The 16,162-nt window shown below is 42.9% G+C and overlaps 2 protein-coding genes across 11 annotated transcripts in view; one reads left to right on the top strand and one right to left on the bottom strand.

Annotated features, from left to right (window-relative positions):
- Positions 1 to 16,162, bottom strand: part of LOC119650609 (sodium/potassium/calcium exchanger Nckx30C) — a 282,153-nt gene that overhangs the window by 146,051 nt on the left and 119,940 nt on the right. The window lies entirely within an intron of this gene.
- On the top strand, positions 710 to 2,569 carry LOC119650611 (tenascin-like). Its single transcript, XM_038053491.1, has 3 exons — positions 710 to 823; positions 942 to 2,327; positions 2,387 to 2,569. The coding sequence occupies exons 1-3, from the start codon at positions 744 to 746 to the stop codon at positions 2,526 to 2,528; spliced, it is 1,608 nt and encodes a 535-aa protein (XP_037909419.1). The 5' UTR covers positions 710 to 743; the 3' UTR covers positions 2,529 to 2,569.

Here is a 16,162-nt window from a genome sequence, read left to right as displayed (position 1 = left end):
ACCCAAGGCATGACTCAAATATTTGGAAAAGACCAAAGTTAAGCAATCCCCAAAACAATCGGGATAAACTTTTCCCCAATTTCTGTTTTGTGGAGAAGCTGCTGCCCAAATAGATGAACATGAAAAAAGTCCCTACTGAAGTTAGAAAAAGAGGAACTATCTGAAATCTGAAAACTTGGCGTTTCATCTGTATATGAAAGGTTTTCTATAGCGCCGGAAAATGATTTATATAGTGGCAGATTGTGGTATGGATTTTGAAAAGCTTTCGAATCATGCGACTTGAAGTAGCTCATCAATATTCTGCACTCGTTTTGCCGTAAAATTATTACACGAAACCTTCAAAAGGGTTCTATGCTTATGAGGACTTTTTCCATTCTGAGACGTGTTTCTTTCGATTTGTTTCAGTCAGAGTCATTGTCAGATAGCACTGGAAAATCGCTCCTATTGCATATCTTGCCTTACTAGACTGCTAAGAAATCCGTCCCACTAAGAATTGGCGAGTCAGGTTCTTCGACTCTTAGACTCCCGTTTCATTTAAATTGGGTTCGATTTCCTACAAAACCCTTAAAAGCACACAGTACCAATAAATAGCGGCCAAGATTAATTCCCCATTTAAATTAGAAAAACTTTCAAATAAAGATAATTATTGTGGTCAGTTGGGGACTATGAACGTAGGCTCATTTGAAGATTACTTTTAGTAGAAATAGGATCTCGTAGGCGTTAAGTGCCCAGAGTAGCTCGAAATGGCAGAGAACAATTATATAGCTTTATTAATATTCGCCACACTCATTCCGATCGGGCAAAGTTGCACCAAAATAATATCGTAAATATCTACCAAATTAGAGATATTGACTAAGGCCGCGCAACTCTTTTGGGGGTTACTGGCCTAAGGATGTGTAGCGCTAAATGAACTAATTTTTTTTCTCCACTTTCCATTTTAGGGTAACGAATTGGCGTCCTGAAACGCAAACATACCAGGTCTCTGAAACATATACAGAGCGATGCGGCTTTTTACGTCGTTGTCACAAAATGCGCACAGTTGTCAAAGCAAAACAAATCAATGTATCATTTAATACTGCATCAGAGGCTTGTTGTGATGGATACATTTTACAATTTGGAAAATGCCAGCCTGTTTGCTCCCGACAATGCGTAAACAGTAGATGTGTAGCTCCAGAAATTTGTGACTGCCTGCCTGGATATAAAAAACAGGAACCCCACGTATGTGAACCTGTTTGTAGTCCAACGTGTACCAATGGCAAATGTGCTGGCCCAAACAAATGTGTCTGCAATGTTGGTTTCAAATTATCATCATCATCCTTTGAATGCCTTCCACAATGCGACAAAGTGTGTGTAAATGGAAACTGCGTGTCCCCAAACACATGCACTTGCCTTCCTGGATTTTCATTTACGGTCAATAGCAACAATGTATGCGGGCCAGTTTGTCCTCAAGGATGTAAAAATGGAAACTGCATTGCCCCCGGGATTTGCGAATGTCTTCCAGGATATCGAAAAAGCAAGGATAATATTTGTGAACCCGTCTGTGATCCCGAATGTATTCACGGTAAATGTGTTGGACCGGGCAAGTGCGTCTGTCATCTTGGCTACGAACCGCCAATATCAAAAGAGCGCTCCTTTGAGTGTCTTCCGAAGTGTGACAAAGGCTGTGTAAATGGGACCTGCATATCCCCGAATCTTTGTGCTTGTCTTCCCGGATTTTCATTCCTCAACAATAGCAACAATGTATGCAGCCCAGTTTGTTCTCAAGGATGTAAAAATGGAAACTGCATTGCCCCCCAGATCTGCGAATGCTTCCCAGGATATCGAAAAAGTGAGGATCACATCTGTGATCCGTGGTGTGAACCAGAATGTATAAATGGTCTGTGTACTGGTCCTAACCAGTGTGATTGCTATAAAGGATACCGAAAAAATGACCAGGACGGATATATTTGTGATTTACTTTGTCCTGAATCCTGTCTGAATGGCGAATGTGCGGGTTGGAGACAATGTAAGTGCTTTCCTGGGTACCGGCCGTCAAAAGCAAATGTCTTTGAATGTGAGCCAGTTTGTGAACCTGCGTGTATTAATGGAACATGTATTTCTCCGAATTCTTGTCAATGCTGGGAAGATTATCATCCTAACCCTGGCGAGGCGTCGAATTATACCTGCGCACCAATATGCCTTTTGCATTGCGGAAATGGCACTTGCAATCCACCAATGAAATGTGATTGTTTCGAAGGATACTACTTTGATACTGAAAATATGACATGTGTTATAGGAGACGAAGAACTCTTCAATACTTCTGTTATCGGTGGAAAGGAGAACAAAAAGTAATTTTCAGGTTAATTGGTTTACGTCGCATATAATTTACTTCATTTCTTTCTCTCAGGTTGGTCCTTATTTTAATTCTAATTGGCGTTGTCATCTGGTCTGCAGTGGTAGTAGCTATCTGTTGTTTACTATGCCGAAGGAGTAAAGGCAAATGTGACTCCAAAGGTGTAACTGTGCATTATGTCGCTCAAATTGAATAAAGTGCTGTGAAGTAATTTACTATGTTTATTGAATAAACTTTAGCCAGTTGACTCTGCCCTTTTTACTCAATTATATGTTCTAGATGATATACTTTTCTAGCTTTTACATTTATTAATTCAATGCCTGCAACCAGCTCTAGAAACTCAGGGTCTGGCGATCTGCATTATCCAAATCACCCTCTGATGGCGAGGATGTCTTTTTTGAGGATATAAAACAGACTCTCGACAACTGGTGTGCTTCGGAACCTGACCAAAGGAGAAGAACATTCAGAACAACTAACAGAGTCCACTTTACTCTGGCGTCGGTGGAGCGATGAGCTATGTCGGAATACTAACAATATGCTGGCAGTAACGATCTGGATAACCTTCTTGCAGGGCCAGAGGGTCTAGAAATGTTGATGCCGGCCAGCCCTAACCCCATGCAGGATTTCCAGCCCACTAATTTTTGGTTCCTTCTTACCAAATTCTTCAAATGAATGGAAAACCAAAACACCTGTGTCTCCTTCGGAAAGTTTGGGCAAATTGTCAAGCTTGTCTAATAAACTCCAACTGTCCATGCGAAATCTAATCTAATCTAGGTCTTTATGCCAATAAAACTTTATCTTGGCTCCAATTATCTGTCTACCTCCTTAGTCCTTTGTGGAGTATAGAGCATCTGTCCCTTCCTTTTTGTTATTAAACCAAACTCTCGGAAAATAATGGCCCAAATTACCTGTCTACCCCTTTACGCATTTATGGGGGTACGGGGAGTCTGTGACTTCTTTTTTTATTACTTCTTCCTCCACTTCTTTTTCAAGGGAATGATATTCCAGTTTTTTTATCATAACCCTTAATGCTATGGAAGTGATAAGCCTATACCAGTAATACAAAAACGAATACAAGCATCGATGATGACCAAAGTTAGAACCCAGGGCATCGCAAAGTTGATGCCCGAGCAATGCAGCTGGCTACGAATAAAAAGAGTTTCAGAAGTATCAGTTGTTACGCTGACTAGTCCGAGTATGGGGATCTCGGCATCTAAATGGACATACACGTAACAATTAGGTAACAATATTTGAAGGCAGTGAGAGGTCTCCAAAGGAAATTTTGTTTAAAATGTGTGCCAAATAATATTTTGTATTCAAAAACTGACAGACCTAGTAAGTTTAGGAATATATTCTACACTGAAAACCTAAATTCAAGTCCTACCTCAAGATCTGCTAATCAGTTGGATCCTTCACATGCTAGAATGGAGAAAACTCCACATATTGGTCGACCAAAATTCCTTTGAAGCAGGATGTCTTAATCGCTGCCTACAGGGAGGACAAAAATGTCTTCGCGCAAGCATTCGCGGACGACCTAGCCGTAAAAATTACAGGCAAGTTTGCAGACACAGTATGTGATCGCTTCAATGCAATTCTCCATGAAATCCACAGTTGGTGCCTCCGCAATGGACCCACGGTGAACGCTAAGAAGACTGGACTAGTTATGTTCTCTGGAAACGTCAGGTGGGGCAGCTATACGCTACCCACCTTAGTAGGAGCGGACATCCAGCTGGTACAAACATTCAAGTATTTGGGAGTACATTTCGACTCCAAGTTAACGTGGAAGCACCATATCCAGGAAGAATATCAGAAATCCTGAAGATTGCTCTGGTGCTGTAGGAATGCGATAGGTAAGACCTGGGGACACTCACCAAAACGGACACCCTGGATGTACACATCCATAATAAAACCTATTTGGATGTATGCATGCATCGTCTGGTGGCCGAGACTGAAGAGAGACCTGGAGGTGACACGAAAAGCAGCCAATGGCGCATATAGACTTGACACCATTGGAGCTTGGAAAGGCGGCCTATTATACGGTTATGCGTCTGGAAATTCCTTGACAAACATCCGGGAGCTCTTATGCTGAACGAGTATATTGGCTTTCAGATTCGTCTTTGAAAAGACATACACTGTCGTAATCACCGAAAGAGAACACAGCCTTAATAATATTCACTGACGGGTCAGTCATGGAGCGCGGATTGGGCGAAAGGCGTTCTCGGGGAATCCGATAATGGAACTGGCCCGACCCCTCGGGAAAATGTCGACCATATTCCAGGCGGAGATATATGCCATTTCATTGGCAGCAGAAGAATGTCTGCGACAAAAATGGAAGGGTCGCACCATTCGAATCTGTTCCGACAGTCAAGCGGCTTATCAGCAGTAAAGAGTAACGACTCATCAATTCAGTTGGTGTGGAGTGGTCATTAGGATGTTGCTGAAACTTGGCCGACTGAACCAAACATTCCTGATATGGTTACCGGGGCACTCAAACATCGCCGGTAATGGGGTGACTCACAGACTGGCTCGCTGAGGTTCTGGATCCACAACGGTGGGGGGGGGGCATCCACCAGCTTTTGGAATCCGGCCATCCACTGTCAAGTCTACTCTGAAGGATGAAATTGCAAGGATTCACGCAGCCATGTGGAGAAATTTGAACGCTTGCCGGCAGGCGAGAATCCTTGTAAAAGAGCTTGGGGTCGCTAGAGCGGCATTTTTGTTGTCCGTTAAGTAGTGGGACATGAGAATCTTAGTAGGGCTTTTAACGAGACACTGCTCTTTAAAATACCATATGGAAAAGATTGGGGTGGTGGTTTCAGCTATGTGCAGCCAATGTGCCATAGAGGAGGAGACGGTCCTACACTTTTTATGCAGCTCCCCGGTCTCCTCAGATCTGAGACGAAGACACCTTGGTAAGGTTTTCTTCAATGAAGAATCTGCAAACTCTCTGTCTCTGGAAAATGTTCTCAGATTCGCTAAAGCCTGCGAACGTCGTAAGCGGAAAGCCATTGAATAGGCGATTTATGGGGATAGTACAAAGAGCCTAACAATGGCCTTGGTGCTCGGAGCTGCAGCTACCCCCAGTAAACTAAACTAAACATGTCTTCTACAGATTTCTTCATGGGGGAACATGAATCTAGTGAGACATCCGTTCCTCAGCCGCAAATTGATTGGTGGAAGCTACAAATAAATTCGCAGTCTGTCACATCTTGGAGAGTGTTTCAGGGAATTCCGATCTAATAGTGAACTACCACAGACTACTCCATCACGGCAAAAGATGTCCAAGGAGTAGACGCAAAAGATTACTCAAGCAGAAAATTAATTGAAAATAAACGAATTGAAAAACCGAGGAAAGTTTGGGAGACGCAACCGACACGGAAGATTAAATATTATTACCTTAACGAGTTAAAGGAACGGTGACTAAACTGGGGTAATTGAAAGCAAATATTTATAGAACGTCTGGTCCGGGAAGGAGTGCTGCTGCAAAGAAGAAGAGGACCACGAAGTTAACCAAAAGTGAATCTGCACTTGAATGCCCCAAAGGGGGATTAACACCATTTTATGCACAATAAATCAGCGGGAACACCATCGTAATATAATCAGTCCGCAAAGCAACTTTTGCTGCACCAAGAGTCATGACACGACCTTCTATGAGTCAATGCCTCTTTTGTTATTTTCCTTGTTGAAATAGTTTTATCAACCCAAGGCATGACTCAAATATTTGGAAAAACCAAGGTTAAGCAATCCCCAAAACAATCGGTATAAACTTTTCTCCAATATTTTTTTCCATGGTTTCCAGGTTTTGTACAGCGCCGGAAAATGATTTATATAGTGGCAGATTTTGGTATGGACTTTGAAAAGCTTTGGAATCATGCGACTTGAAGTAGCTCATCAATATTCGGACTTGAAACCGATTCTCCCTTTCTTCAACTCTTACATGATTTGGTTTCCATCCCACTAAAAATTGGCGAGTCAGGTTCATCGATTTCGACCCAGTTATCTAGACAGACAAGTAGACTCCGATTTCATTTAAATTGGGTTCGATTTCCTACAAAACCCTTAAAAGCACAGAGTACCATTAAATAAAGCGGCCAAGACTCAAATGAAAATAATTGTGGTGGTCAGTTGGGGACTCCGAACGTAGGCTCATTTGAAAATTACTTTTAGTAGAAATAGGATCTCGAAGGCGTTTCGTTAAGTGCCTAAAGTAGCTCGAAATGGTGGAGAACAGTTATATAGCTTTAGCAATATTCGCCACACTCATTCCCATTGGGCAAAGTTGCACCAAAATAATATCGTAAATATCTACCAAATTAGTGATATTGACTAAGGCCGCGCAACTCTTTTGGCCTTAGGATGTGTGGCGCTAAATGAACTAATTTATTTTCTCCACTTTCCATTTTAGGGTAACGAATTGGCGTCCTGAAACGAAAACATACCTGGTCGTTCAAAGACATTACGTAGCATGCCTTCTTTACAATCGTAATCTTAACAATCATAAACCTGACCATCGTAATCTTAAGCATCGTAATCTTTGTGGCAAACTGCGCACAGTTGTCGAAACAAAACAAATCAATGTATCATTTAGTACTCCATCAGAGGCTTGTTGTGATGGATACATTTTACAATTTGGTAAATGCCAGCCTGTTTGCTCCCGACAATGTGTAAACAGTAGATGTGTAGCTCCAGAAATTTGTGACTGCCTGCCTGGATATAAAAAACAGGAACCCCACGTATGTGAACCTGTTTGTAGTCCAACGTGTACCAATGGCAAATGTGCTGGCCCAAACAAATGTGTCTGCAATGTTGGTTTCAAATTATCATCACCATCCTTTGAATGCCTTCCACAATGCGACAAAGTGTGTGTAAATGGAACCTGCGTCTCGCCAAACACATGCACTTGTCTTCCCGGATTTTCATTCCTGACCAATAGCAGCAAGATATGTAGTCCAGTTTGTTCTCAAGGATGTAAAAACGGGAACTGCATTGCCCTCGAGATCTGCAAATGCTTACCAGGATATCAAAAAACCAAGGACAATGTTTGTGAACCCGTCTGTGATCCCGAATGTATTCACAGTAAATGTATTGGACCGGGAAAGTGCGTCTGTCATCCCGGCTACGAACCGTCAATATCAAAAGAGCGCTCCTTTGAGTGTCATCCAAAGTGTGACAAAGCCTGTGTAAATGGAACCTGCATATCCCCAAATATTTGCGCTTGTCTTCCAGGATTTTCTTTCCTGACCAATAGTAACCATGTGTGTAGCCCAGTTTGTTCTCAAGGATGTAAAAACGGAAACTGCATTGCCTCCGGGATCTACGAATGTCTCCCAGGATACCGAAAAAGCAAGGATAATATTTGTGAACCCGTCTGTGATCCCGAATGTATTCACGGTAAATGTATTGGACCGGGAAAGTGCGTCTGTAATCCCGGCTACGAACCGCCGATATCAAAAGAGCGCTCCTTTGAGTGTCTTCCAAAGTGTGACAAAACCTGTGTAAATGGAACCTGCATATCCCCAAATATTTGCGCTTGTCTTCCAGGATTTTCTTTCCTGACCAATAGTAACAATGTGTGTAGCCCAGTTTGCTCTCAAGGATGTAAAAATGGAAACTGCATTGCCCCCGAGATCTGCAAATGCTTACCAGGATATCGAAAAACCAAGGACAATGTTTGTGAACCCGTCTGTGATCCCGAATGTATTCACGGTAAATGTGTTGGACCGGGAAAGTGCATCTGTCTTCCCGGCTACGAACCGTCGATATCAAAAGACCGCTCATTTGAATGTCTTCCAAAGTGTGACAAAACCTGTGTAAATGGAACATGCGTGTCCCCAAACACATGCACTTGTCTTCCGGGATTTTCATTCCTGACCAATAGCAGCAACATATGCACTCCAGTTTGTTCTCAAGGATGTAAAAACGGGAACTGTATTGCCCCCGAGATCTGCAAATGCTTACCAGGATATCAAAAAACCAAGGACAATGTTTGTGAACCCGTCTGTGATCCCGAATGTATTCACGGTAAATGTGTTGGACCGGGAAAGTGCATCTGTCTTCCCGACTACGAACCGTCGATATCAAAAGACCGCTCCTTTGAGTGTCTTCCAAAGTGTGACAAAACCTGTGTAAATGGAACCTGCATATCCCCTAATATTTGCGCTTGTCTTTCAGGATTTTCTTTCCTGACCAATAGTAACAATGTGTGTAGCCCAGTTTGCTCTCAAGGATGTAAAAATGGAGACTGCATTGCCCCCGAGATCTGCAAATGCTTCCCAGGATATCGAAAAAGTGAGGATGACATCTGTGATCCGTGGTGTCAACCAGAATGTATAAATGGTCTGTGTACTGGTCCTAACCAGTGTGATTGCTATAAAGGTTACCGAAAAAGTGACCAGGGCGAACATATTTGTGATTTACTTTGTCCTGAATCCTGTCTGAATGGAGAATGTGTGGGTTGGAAACAATGTAAGTGCTTTCCTGGGTACCGGCCGTCGAAAGCAAATACCTTTGAATGTGAGCCAGTTTGTGACCCTGCGTGCATTAATGGAACATGTATTTCTCCGAATTCTTGTCAATGCTGGGAAGATTATCATCCTAACCCTGGCGAGGCGTCGAATTATACCTGCGCACCAATATGCCTTTTGCATTGCGGAAATGGCACTTGCAATCCACCAATGAAATGTGATTGTTTCGAAGGATACCGTTTTGATACTGAAAATATGACATGTGTTATAGGAGACGAAGAACTCTTCAATAGTTCTGTTATCGGTGGAAAGGAGAAGAAAAAGTAATTTCACGTTAATTGGTTTACGTCGCATATAATTTACTTCATTTCTTTCCCTCAGGTTGGGTCTTATTTTAATTCTAACTGGCGTTGTCATCTTGTCGGCAGTAGTAGTAGCTATCTGTTGTTTACTATCGCGAAGGTGTAAAGGAAAATGTGACTCCAAACGTGTAACTGTGCATTATGTCGCTCCAATTGAATAAATTGCTATGGAGTAATTTACTATATTTATTGAATAAACTTTAACCAGTTGACTCTGCCGTTTTTACTCAATTACATGTTCCAGATTATACACTTTTCTAGCTTTTGCAATTATTAATTCAATGCCTGCAACCAACTCTAGAAACTCAGGGTCTGGCGATCTGCATTATCCAAATCACCCTCTGATGGCGAGGATGTCTTTTTTGAGGATATAAAACAGACTCTCGACAACTGGTGTTTTTCGGAACCTGACCAAAGGAGAAGAACATCCAGAACAACTAACAGAGTCCACTTTACTCTGGCGTCGGTGGAGCGATGAGCTATGTCGGAATACTAACAATATGCTGACAGTAACGATCTGCATAACCTTCTTGCAAGACCAGAGAGTCTAGAATTTTTAATGCCGGCCAGCCCTAACCCCACGCAGAATGTCCAGTCCACTAGTTTTTGGTTCCTTCTTACCAAATTCTTCAAATGATTGGAAAACCAAAACACCTGTGTCTCCTTCGGAAAGTTTGGGCAAATTGTCAAGCTTGTCTAATAAACTCCAACTATCCATGCGAAATCTAATCTAATCTAGGTGTTATGCCAATAAAACTTTATCTTAGATACTTTCAAACCAAACTCTCGGAAAATAATGACTCAAATTACCTGTCTACCTCCTTAGTCCTTTGTGGAATATAGAGCATCTGTCCCTTCCTTTTTATTATTAAACCAAACTCTCGGAAAATGATGGCCCAAATTACCTGTCTACCCCCTTACTGATTTGTGGAGTACGGGGAATCCGTCCCTCCCTTTTTATTACTTCTTCCTCCACTTCTTTTTCAAGGCGATGATACTCCAGTTTTTTTATCATAACCCTTAATGCTATGGAAGTGATAAACCTTCACCAGTAATACAACTACAAAAGCGAATACAAGCATCGATGATGACCAGAGTTAGAACCCAGGGCATCGCAAGGCGGATGCCCGAACAATGCAGCTGCAGAGTTTCAGAAGTATCAGTTGTTACGCTGACTAGTCCGAGTATGGGACTAGTCATCTAAATGGACATACACGTAACAATTAGGTAACAATATTTGAAGGCAGTGTGTGTGCAGTGTGCCAAATAATATTTTGTGTTCAAAAACTGACAGACCTAGTAAGTTTGGGAATATATTCTACACTGAAAACCTAAATTGAAGTCCCACCTCAAGATCCTTGTAGAATCATCCCCATGATCAATGGTGCAACAACCAGCGTCTGGTCTAGGCTTGCCTTAATAAGCAACCTCAGTGAACCCGATTTGCAGCGTGGTCCACCAGTATAAGCTCCTCACTATCCAGGAATACACCTCCGCTGCATCTGAAGCAGGGTCTGCGGGTCTGGTTCATACGTATTAGATGACCTGGCCATCGCGTCTGATTGAGTAGGATTTTTCCACAACAGGATTTCCGTTAGTGAACGTGGGACTACCCCCAGCATCTGAAGCATATGAGCATCAACAATCTGATGTCTGATGCGTCCACAGGTCGGATGCTCACATAGGCAATGTTCCGTGGATTCCGCTTCCTCATTACAGGATGGACACATAAAAAGAAATTTGATATCTCTAGAAGCATTTAGGTTCTGACACCTGCCTTTATGGGGAGCTTGTCCCCAGTTTATGATAGAAAGATTGGCATTTGCTACTGACTCTCGGCTGGTTTCCGTCCCAGCAAAGTAGAAATTGAACGCTTTTTGCTCCGAGATTTAATTTCCCTCTGCACCATAGTGACCAACATATTCAGTGTAGAAATAGAATTCAATCGGTTTCTCCGGTCCGAAATAATTTTTAATATGAAAAGGACTGCTAAACGCCGTCAATGCACTTTGACTATTGCTGCAGTTTGCGCGTCCTTTAACAGGTTGCTGCCCTGAGAAATGCATACGCTTTAGATTGAAAAACCGTCCATGCCTTCAGCACATCGTCCCGAGATTTCGATCAACAGCCAGCACAACCACGTCATGTGGACGTATTTGATCGTGTATTGCCAGTTCTTGTAGTTCACCAGGCAGTGAATCGGCCAGCATACTCCGTATAAGTGCCCACCGCATAGTCACAGTTCAAAATTGGATCCTCTTTATTTGAAACCAAGAAATGAAAAACAGACTCACAGAACTATCCACGTTGGTAAGCATGTTAACTTCCATTTAGCGGATACCCTTGGCGCCTTTTCGCGATTTTAAGGCTCCTTGCTTTTAAGGCTCCCTGGATTTGAATAGCCATCCTTCCTAGTCTCCGCTAAGAGGTAGAAATGTAACCCGGATCACAGACTTAACATAATTTCTGAAAGTACCGGATGTTGCCTACAGGAGCCCAGCTTGACCAACATATTCCTTTGAAACTCTTCATAATCTGGAAGCCTTCCTTTCGCCTTCTAGTTCCTCAAAATCATATTTCAAACGGGTCTCGTTTCATTTTTATTGCTCTTAAAACCACGATTCCAAAAAATATAATGAGCGTTCGCATCATAACTCCCGATTTTACCAGATCCCTTAGTTTTTGCGTCGATGGAGAACGCAAAATTTATAGTGTAGATATATAAAAGCAGCTATGACATTTCTTTTCTTACCACAATCCTTTAATTGCATGATGACCGCGCCTAGGTCCTGGGTATAGTTTTAGCATTGTTCTTCTTCTTCGATCGATTACAGACCTGATCTGGATGGAGTTACGCAGCTCTTAAATAACCACCCAGCGTATCAGCCCATAATTGTTTCGAACGGCCTTTGGTCGTTTGCAATCGGCCTCGATATTCAGGACAATCTTCTCTTCAACCAGATGAGTTCATATTGATTGTATGTCCACACTAATGGAGGCACGTCTCACAATTTTTTCACGATCGGTGCAATCCAATATCGATTATGGATATCCTCATCTCGAATGTGATCATGGCAAGTTACGCCACTGTAAAAGCAATTTTGGTCTCCATTAGCGCGAGGCGGCATTCAACACTTTTTTTATAGTCGGCCAGCGCTCAGAACCAAAGAGGGCGACAGGCGAACAGAACTGCGGTAATTTTTTTATTTGATTGAAGCTTTTATCACAAGAAACGTCAGTTGTGGAATTTCATAACACAATTCACCATTAGTTGATAGCATGGATTGCTGCAGACAATTTTGATATGAGAAGACAGGCTCGCGGTCTTGTAGATCTTTATTCATTGAAGATCTAATACCACAGATGGCCGTTGTACCAGAGAGATATAAGGGCAGTTCCGCAAATTTGCCATCCTTGCTGCCAGTAAAACAGGGAACGAAGAAAAGGCATAATCCAAATTAATTCGTTTTCGATTTAATAGTAATTATAATCTTTGGCACGACAATCTAATTAGATCTGGACCTTCAAACATATTAGAGTACTTTATTCAAGACTGTAACGATACACAGACAGTGTGGTCAGCAATACGCTCGCCTCAGTAGTCATTCAAAGCTGAATCGCCTAATATCCAACATCCAAGATTCCTTCTTCCGAGCTTTCCTCTTCCATTTTCTAAAATATTTAGGCAATAGTGCCGCGGATGACTTGCCGTAATGGGTTCTCTCAATTATGGGAGGTGCTACAGTATCCTGTCTGGCTAACTGCGCCATAGGTACTAAGTTTAGATGCTTCAATAAAATGGAGAGCATGTCTTCCACAACACAATCCATCATGAATCCAATGATGCATCCGCGCCTCGGTCGGCAATTGATTGCTAAAAACTGTGATTGAATTCGTAGTCCGTGACATCTTGGAGAGTACAAATTCTGTATTCATGTTTTAGACACTTTTGGCGTAGTAGTGAACCACTGCTACTCTGTAGTGCCCATGGTTTTACAACATAAGCAAGGCCTTGTCCAGGGACAACCTGACGGTGGAATGCATTTAATAATATGCAGTTTCCTTCGTTTCCTCCCGTCCTAACACCCCTTAGCCTTCCCAGTTTCCATCCCTACATTCATTTTCCTTCAACATTTAACATTTAAAATAATTAATTTTATTTATTTTACGAAAATTATAACGATTGGTCCCTTTCCCCTAAACTTCAGAATCCATTTACATTTGAACGATTCCAAATTTTATTTTAATTTCCAAATAGTCCAAGTCAATATTGATTGCTTGTACCTAAGCTTGGAACGTTGTTATTTTCACAACGAAATACTTCAACATAAGGAAGAGATCATCGTCTTATTGGCTACATGCTTTAGCTGTCGCTTGTTTCTGGACGAGGCATGGTGAATGTTGTTATAGTCGTTACTTTTGCCAAAATCGACGGAATCAGCATTCGCGGGACCGGGACCGGCTGATTAGATGGCAGCTGATCAGTTGGACAGGAGGAGTTCGTTTCAGTGCTTAAAGATAAAAGACGAGAGAAACAGCTGGTGAGGTGGAGTCGATTGGGATTGTCTAGTTCGCATCATTTTCGAATTGGTACGTTTATTTTTACCGGTAATCGGTATCCTAATTTTTCGGGAACAATTCCCTAAGGACCAAACTGAATTACTGTTGATAAAGATAACAAATATGCCGAAAAACAAGTAAGCGCTTCTAGCAGCAGCTACTGCTATTCTGGACCGGAAGACTCCTGTCCGTCGTCGAAAAAGGCAAAGGCATCAAGTGAGCCGAGGAAGGAAGGGGTAAATTTCTGGTGGCTGAAGTAGATCGATTTCCACAATGGATTCAAAAGAACCCTCTTTAGTTGATTTTGCACAAGAAATTAAAAATGACATATCTCCGCCTCGGTCGTGAAGCTGAATCATTCTTTCTTCAACTCTTACATGCATTAGGTTCCCAGCCCACACGGCTGACAATTGGGTCGTCCTGTAAATACATGGCACAGAACAGTGAACGCGTAATGCATGCTTCTCGGGAAGACCGGCAGGGAGCTGAAATGTAAAGTGGCGAAATAGCAACGATGGTGAGTAGATGTTATTGACATGCTAAACCACATAGTCCAGCAGAAGGAAAAAGATGTTCTTTGATGCATTCCAGAAACGTTTCAACTATCACACTTTGGAATCCTAACAATCATCCCCTTCTTCTACTCTCTATCTTAAAATCCTCCGTTTCTGATACTCCTATTCCCTAACTGGAATCTTGCAGGAAGCAGAAGTCGGCTCCCAGGATAAGAGAGCGCACCATACTGTAGCCTTCAGGACCAACCCGACACTGAATTTGCGTCTGCTACCACTTGACTTTCCAGAGTAATGCGGTAAGTACCTTCCAGAGTCTGACCATCTTACTCCGCTTAGACCCAGAATGTCCAGCTAATATCCTTAGGATTCTCACTCGACTTAGATTCCAGAAACCAATCGTAGTCCGCTTTCGATAGACAAAGGTCTTCGACGTAAGGTCAATCCCTATTCGAGGCATGGTTGATATATTGGTGATGTAAAGTTTCTAAATTTTCAGGTTACTAGCCCACAAATTTTTGTCCCTTTTTAGTGGTTCTCAGAGGTGGCGGGGAGGAAGACGGAGCAGCAAGCCTGTCGGCCGAGCCAAATTGCAAGTGCCCGATGAGAACCTTTATAGTGGTGGCGCCAGGAGACGCTGGGATAGCCCCTGGATTCACATGCTTAAGGAGAATTCCTGTTGTATGTGTATTCAGCTCAGTTGTTGCGTTTGGCCCCCAAGTGGAAGCTTCATGGGGGTTGTAGTTACATTCAAGCGAACAGAGATCTTCGGGCCTAAAGGTGGTATTGCCTTTCAACACGGAAGCTGTACCTCTTAGTTCGGTAAAGATTTAGGTACGTCTTTCACCCACCAGCATGAATGCTAGGCGATTCATTTGATGTAGGCTGGTACCGTTGTTCTTGTCGCAGCAAGGCTGTAATTGTGGTCACAAAATCACTCTGTGTCTTAAGATCGTGGGTTTAAGTTTTCGAAACAGGTGCTCACCTAAACCGCAGTGACGTAACTGACCATTTAAGTCGGTTCGCACCTGCGCGAGCTCAAGCCACGGTTGACTAAATTGGTGTGTATATTGAGGCGTTTGATGAGGTGTGAGTGGGGTCTAAGCAGGAGAGGTACTAGATCTACATATGTGGGACCCTTTCTTGCATGTTCTACGTACGGGTCCCCTATGTTGTACGATTTTGCGATGACGGCATAGGGCAGGAAACTGTTCTGAAACTGTTCTACGCTTGTCAGCGGGTAGCGTTGTTAGCATGTCTTCCTGTATGTCGTACGGTCTCGACCGACGCCATGCAGGTCTTGTTGGGTGTTCCTCCTGGAGATAGTGCGGCGTGCTACGACCTATAGGATCAAGGGGGGCCTACGTTTGCTGCAAATAAACGTAGTAAGTGTGAATCAGGTGGAGGGTCTAGGACCACTTGCGGTCAAAAGGGTGTTAGATGAGAGTGTAACATTTAAGTGGCAGCTTAGATGGAATGAATGTGGGAAAGGTCGGGTCACGTATGAGTACGTTAGAAATGTGTCTTCCGGATGAAGTTCCGCTGTGGACTTCGGGCTTCAGATGGGCTTCCTCCTGACTGGGTGGCTTGAATGAGTTTGTCTTCTCACGGAACCTTGCCTCTAGTCAGGGTTGTGTTCTATTTGGGGCAGACCCAGAGGACTGGTTCCATATCCTCTGTGTCTGTTCAGACTACTGTGACATCCGTAATCTAGACGACATGGGCGTTCACGTGGTGAAAGATATTTACGATTTTAGCGGGTGCCTTGCTAGTAGTGTACACGTCAATGCGCTAATGAATTCGCGTACCCTGCCTTCCGACGAAGGAGAGAATTCCTCCACGCTGCTTCACCTGCAGGCGAATGGACATAGTGACCGTAGTGAACAGCCACCAGTCTTGTGTTTTGCGTTAGTGTTGTCTAGTGATGTCTTT

This window comes from Hermetia illucens, chromosome 3 (assembly GCF_905115235.1).
Source record: "Hermetia illucens chromosome 3, iHerIll2.2.curated.20191125, whole genome shotgun sequence".
NCBI classification, from domain to species: Eukaryota; Metazoa; Arthropoda; class Insecta; order Diptera; family Stratiomyidae; genus Hermetia; species Hermetia illucens.
The sequence above is the reverse complement of the archived record's forward strand: the minus strand, read 5'-3'. Positions and strand labels throughout refer to the sequence as shown.

Bases quoted from the DNA above. Each gene is read 5' to 3' on its own strand.
- LOC119650611 (XM_038053491.1), top strand. From the start codon at position 744: ATGGCAGAGAACAATTATATAGCTTTATTAATATTCGCCACACTCATT. The intron at 824-941 runs GTAAATATCTAC...TTTCCATTTTAG, and splicing joins AGTTGCACCAAAATAATATC to GGTAACGAATTGGCGTCCTG. The intron at 2,328-2,386 runs GTAATTTTCAGG...TCTTTCTCTCAG, and splicing joins GGTGGAAAGGAGAACAAAAA to GTTGGTCCTTATTTTAATTC.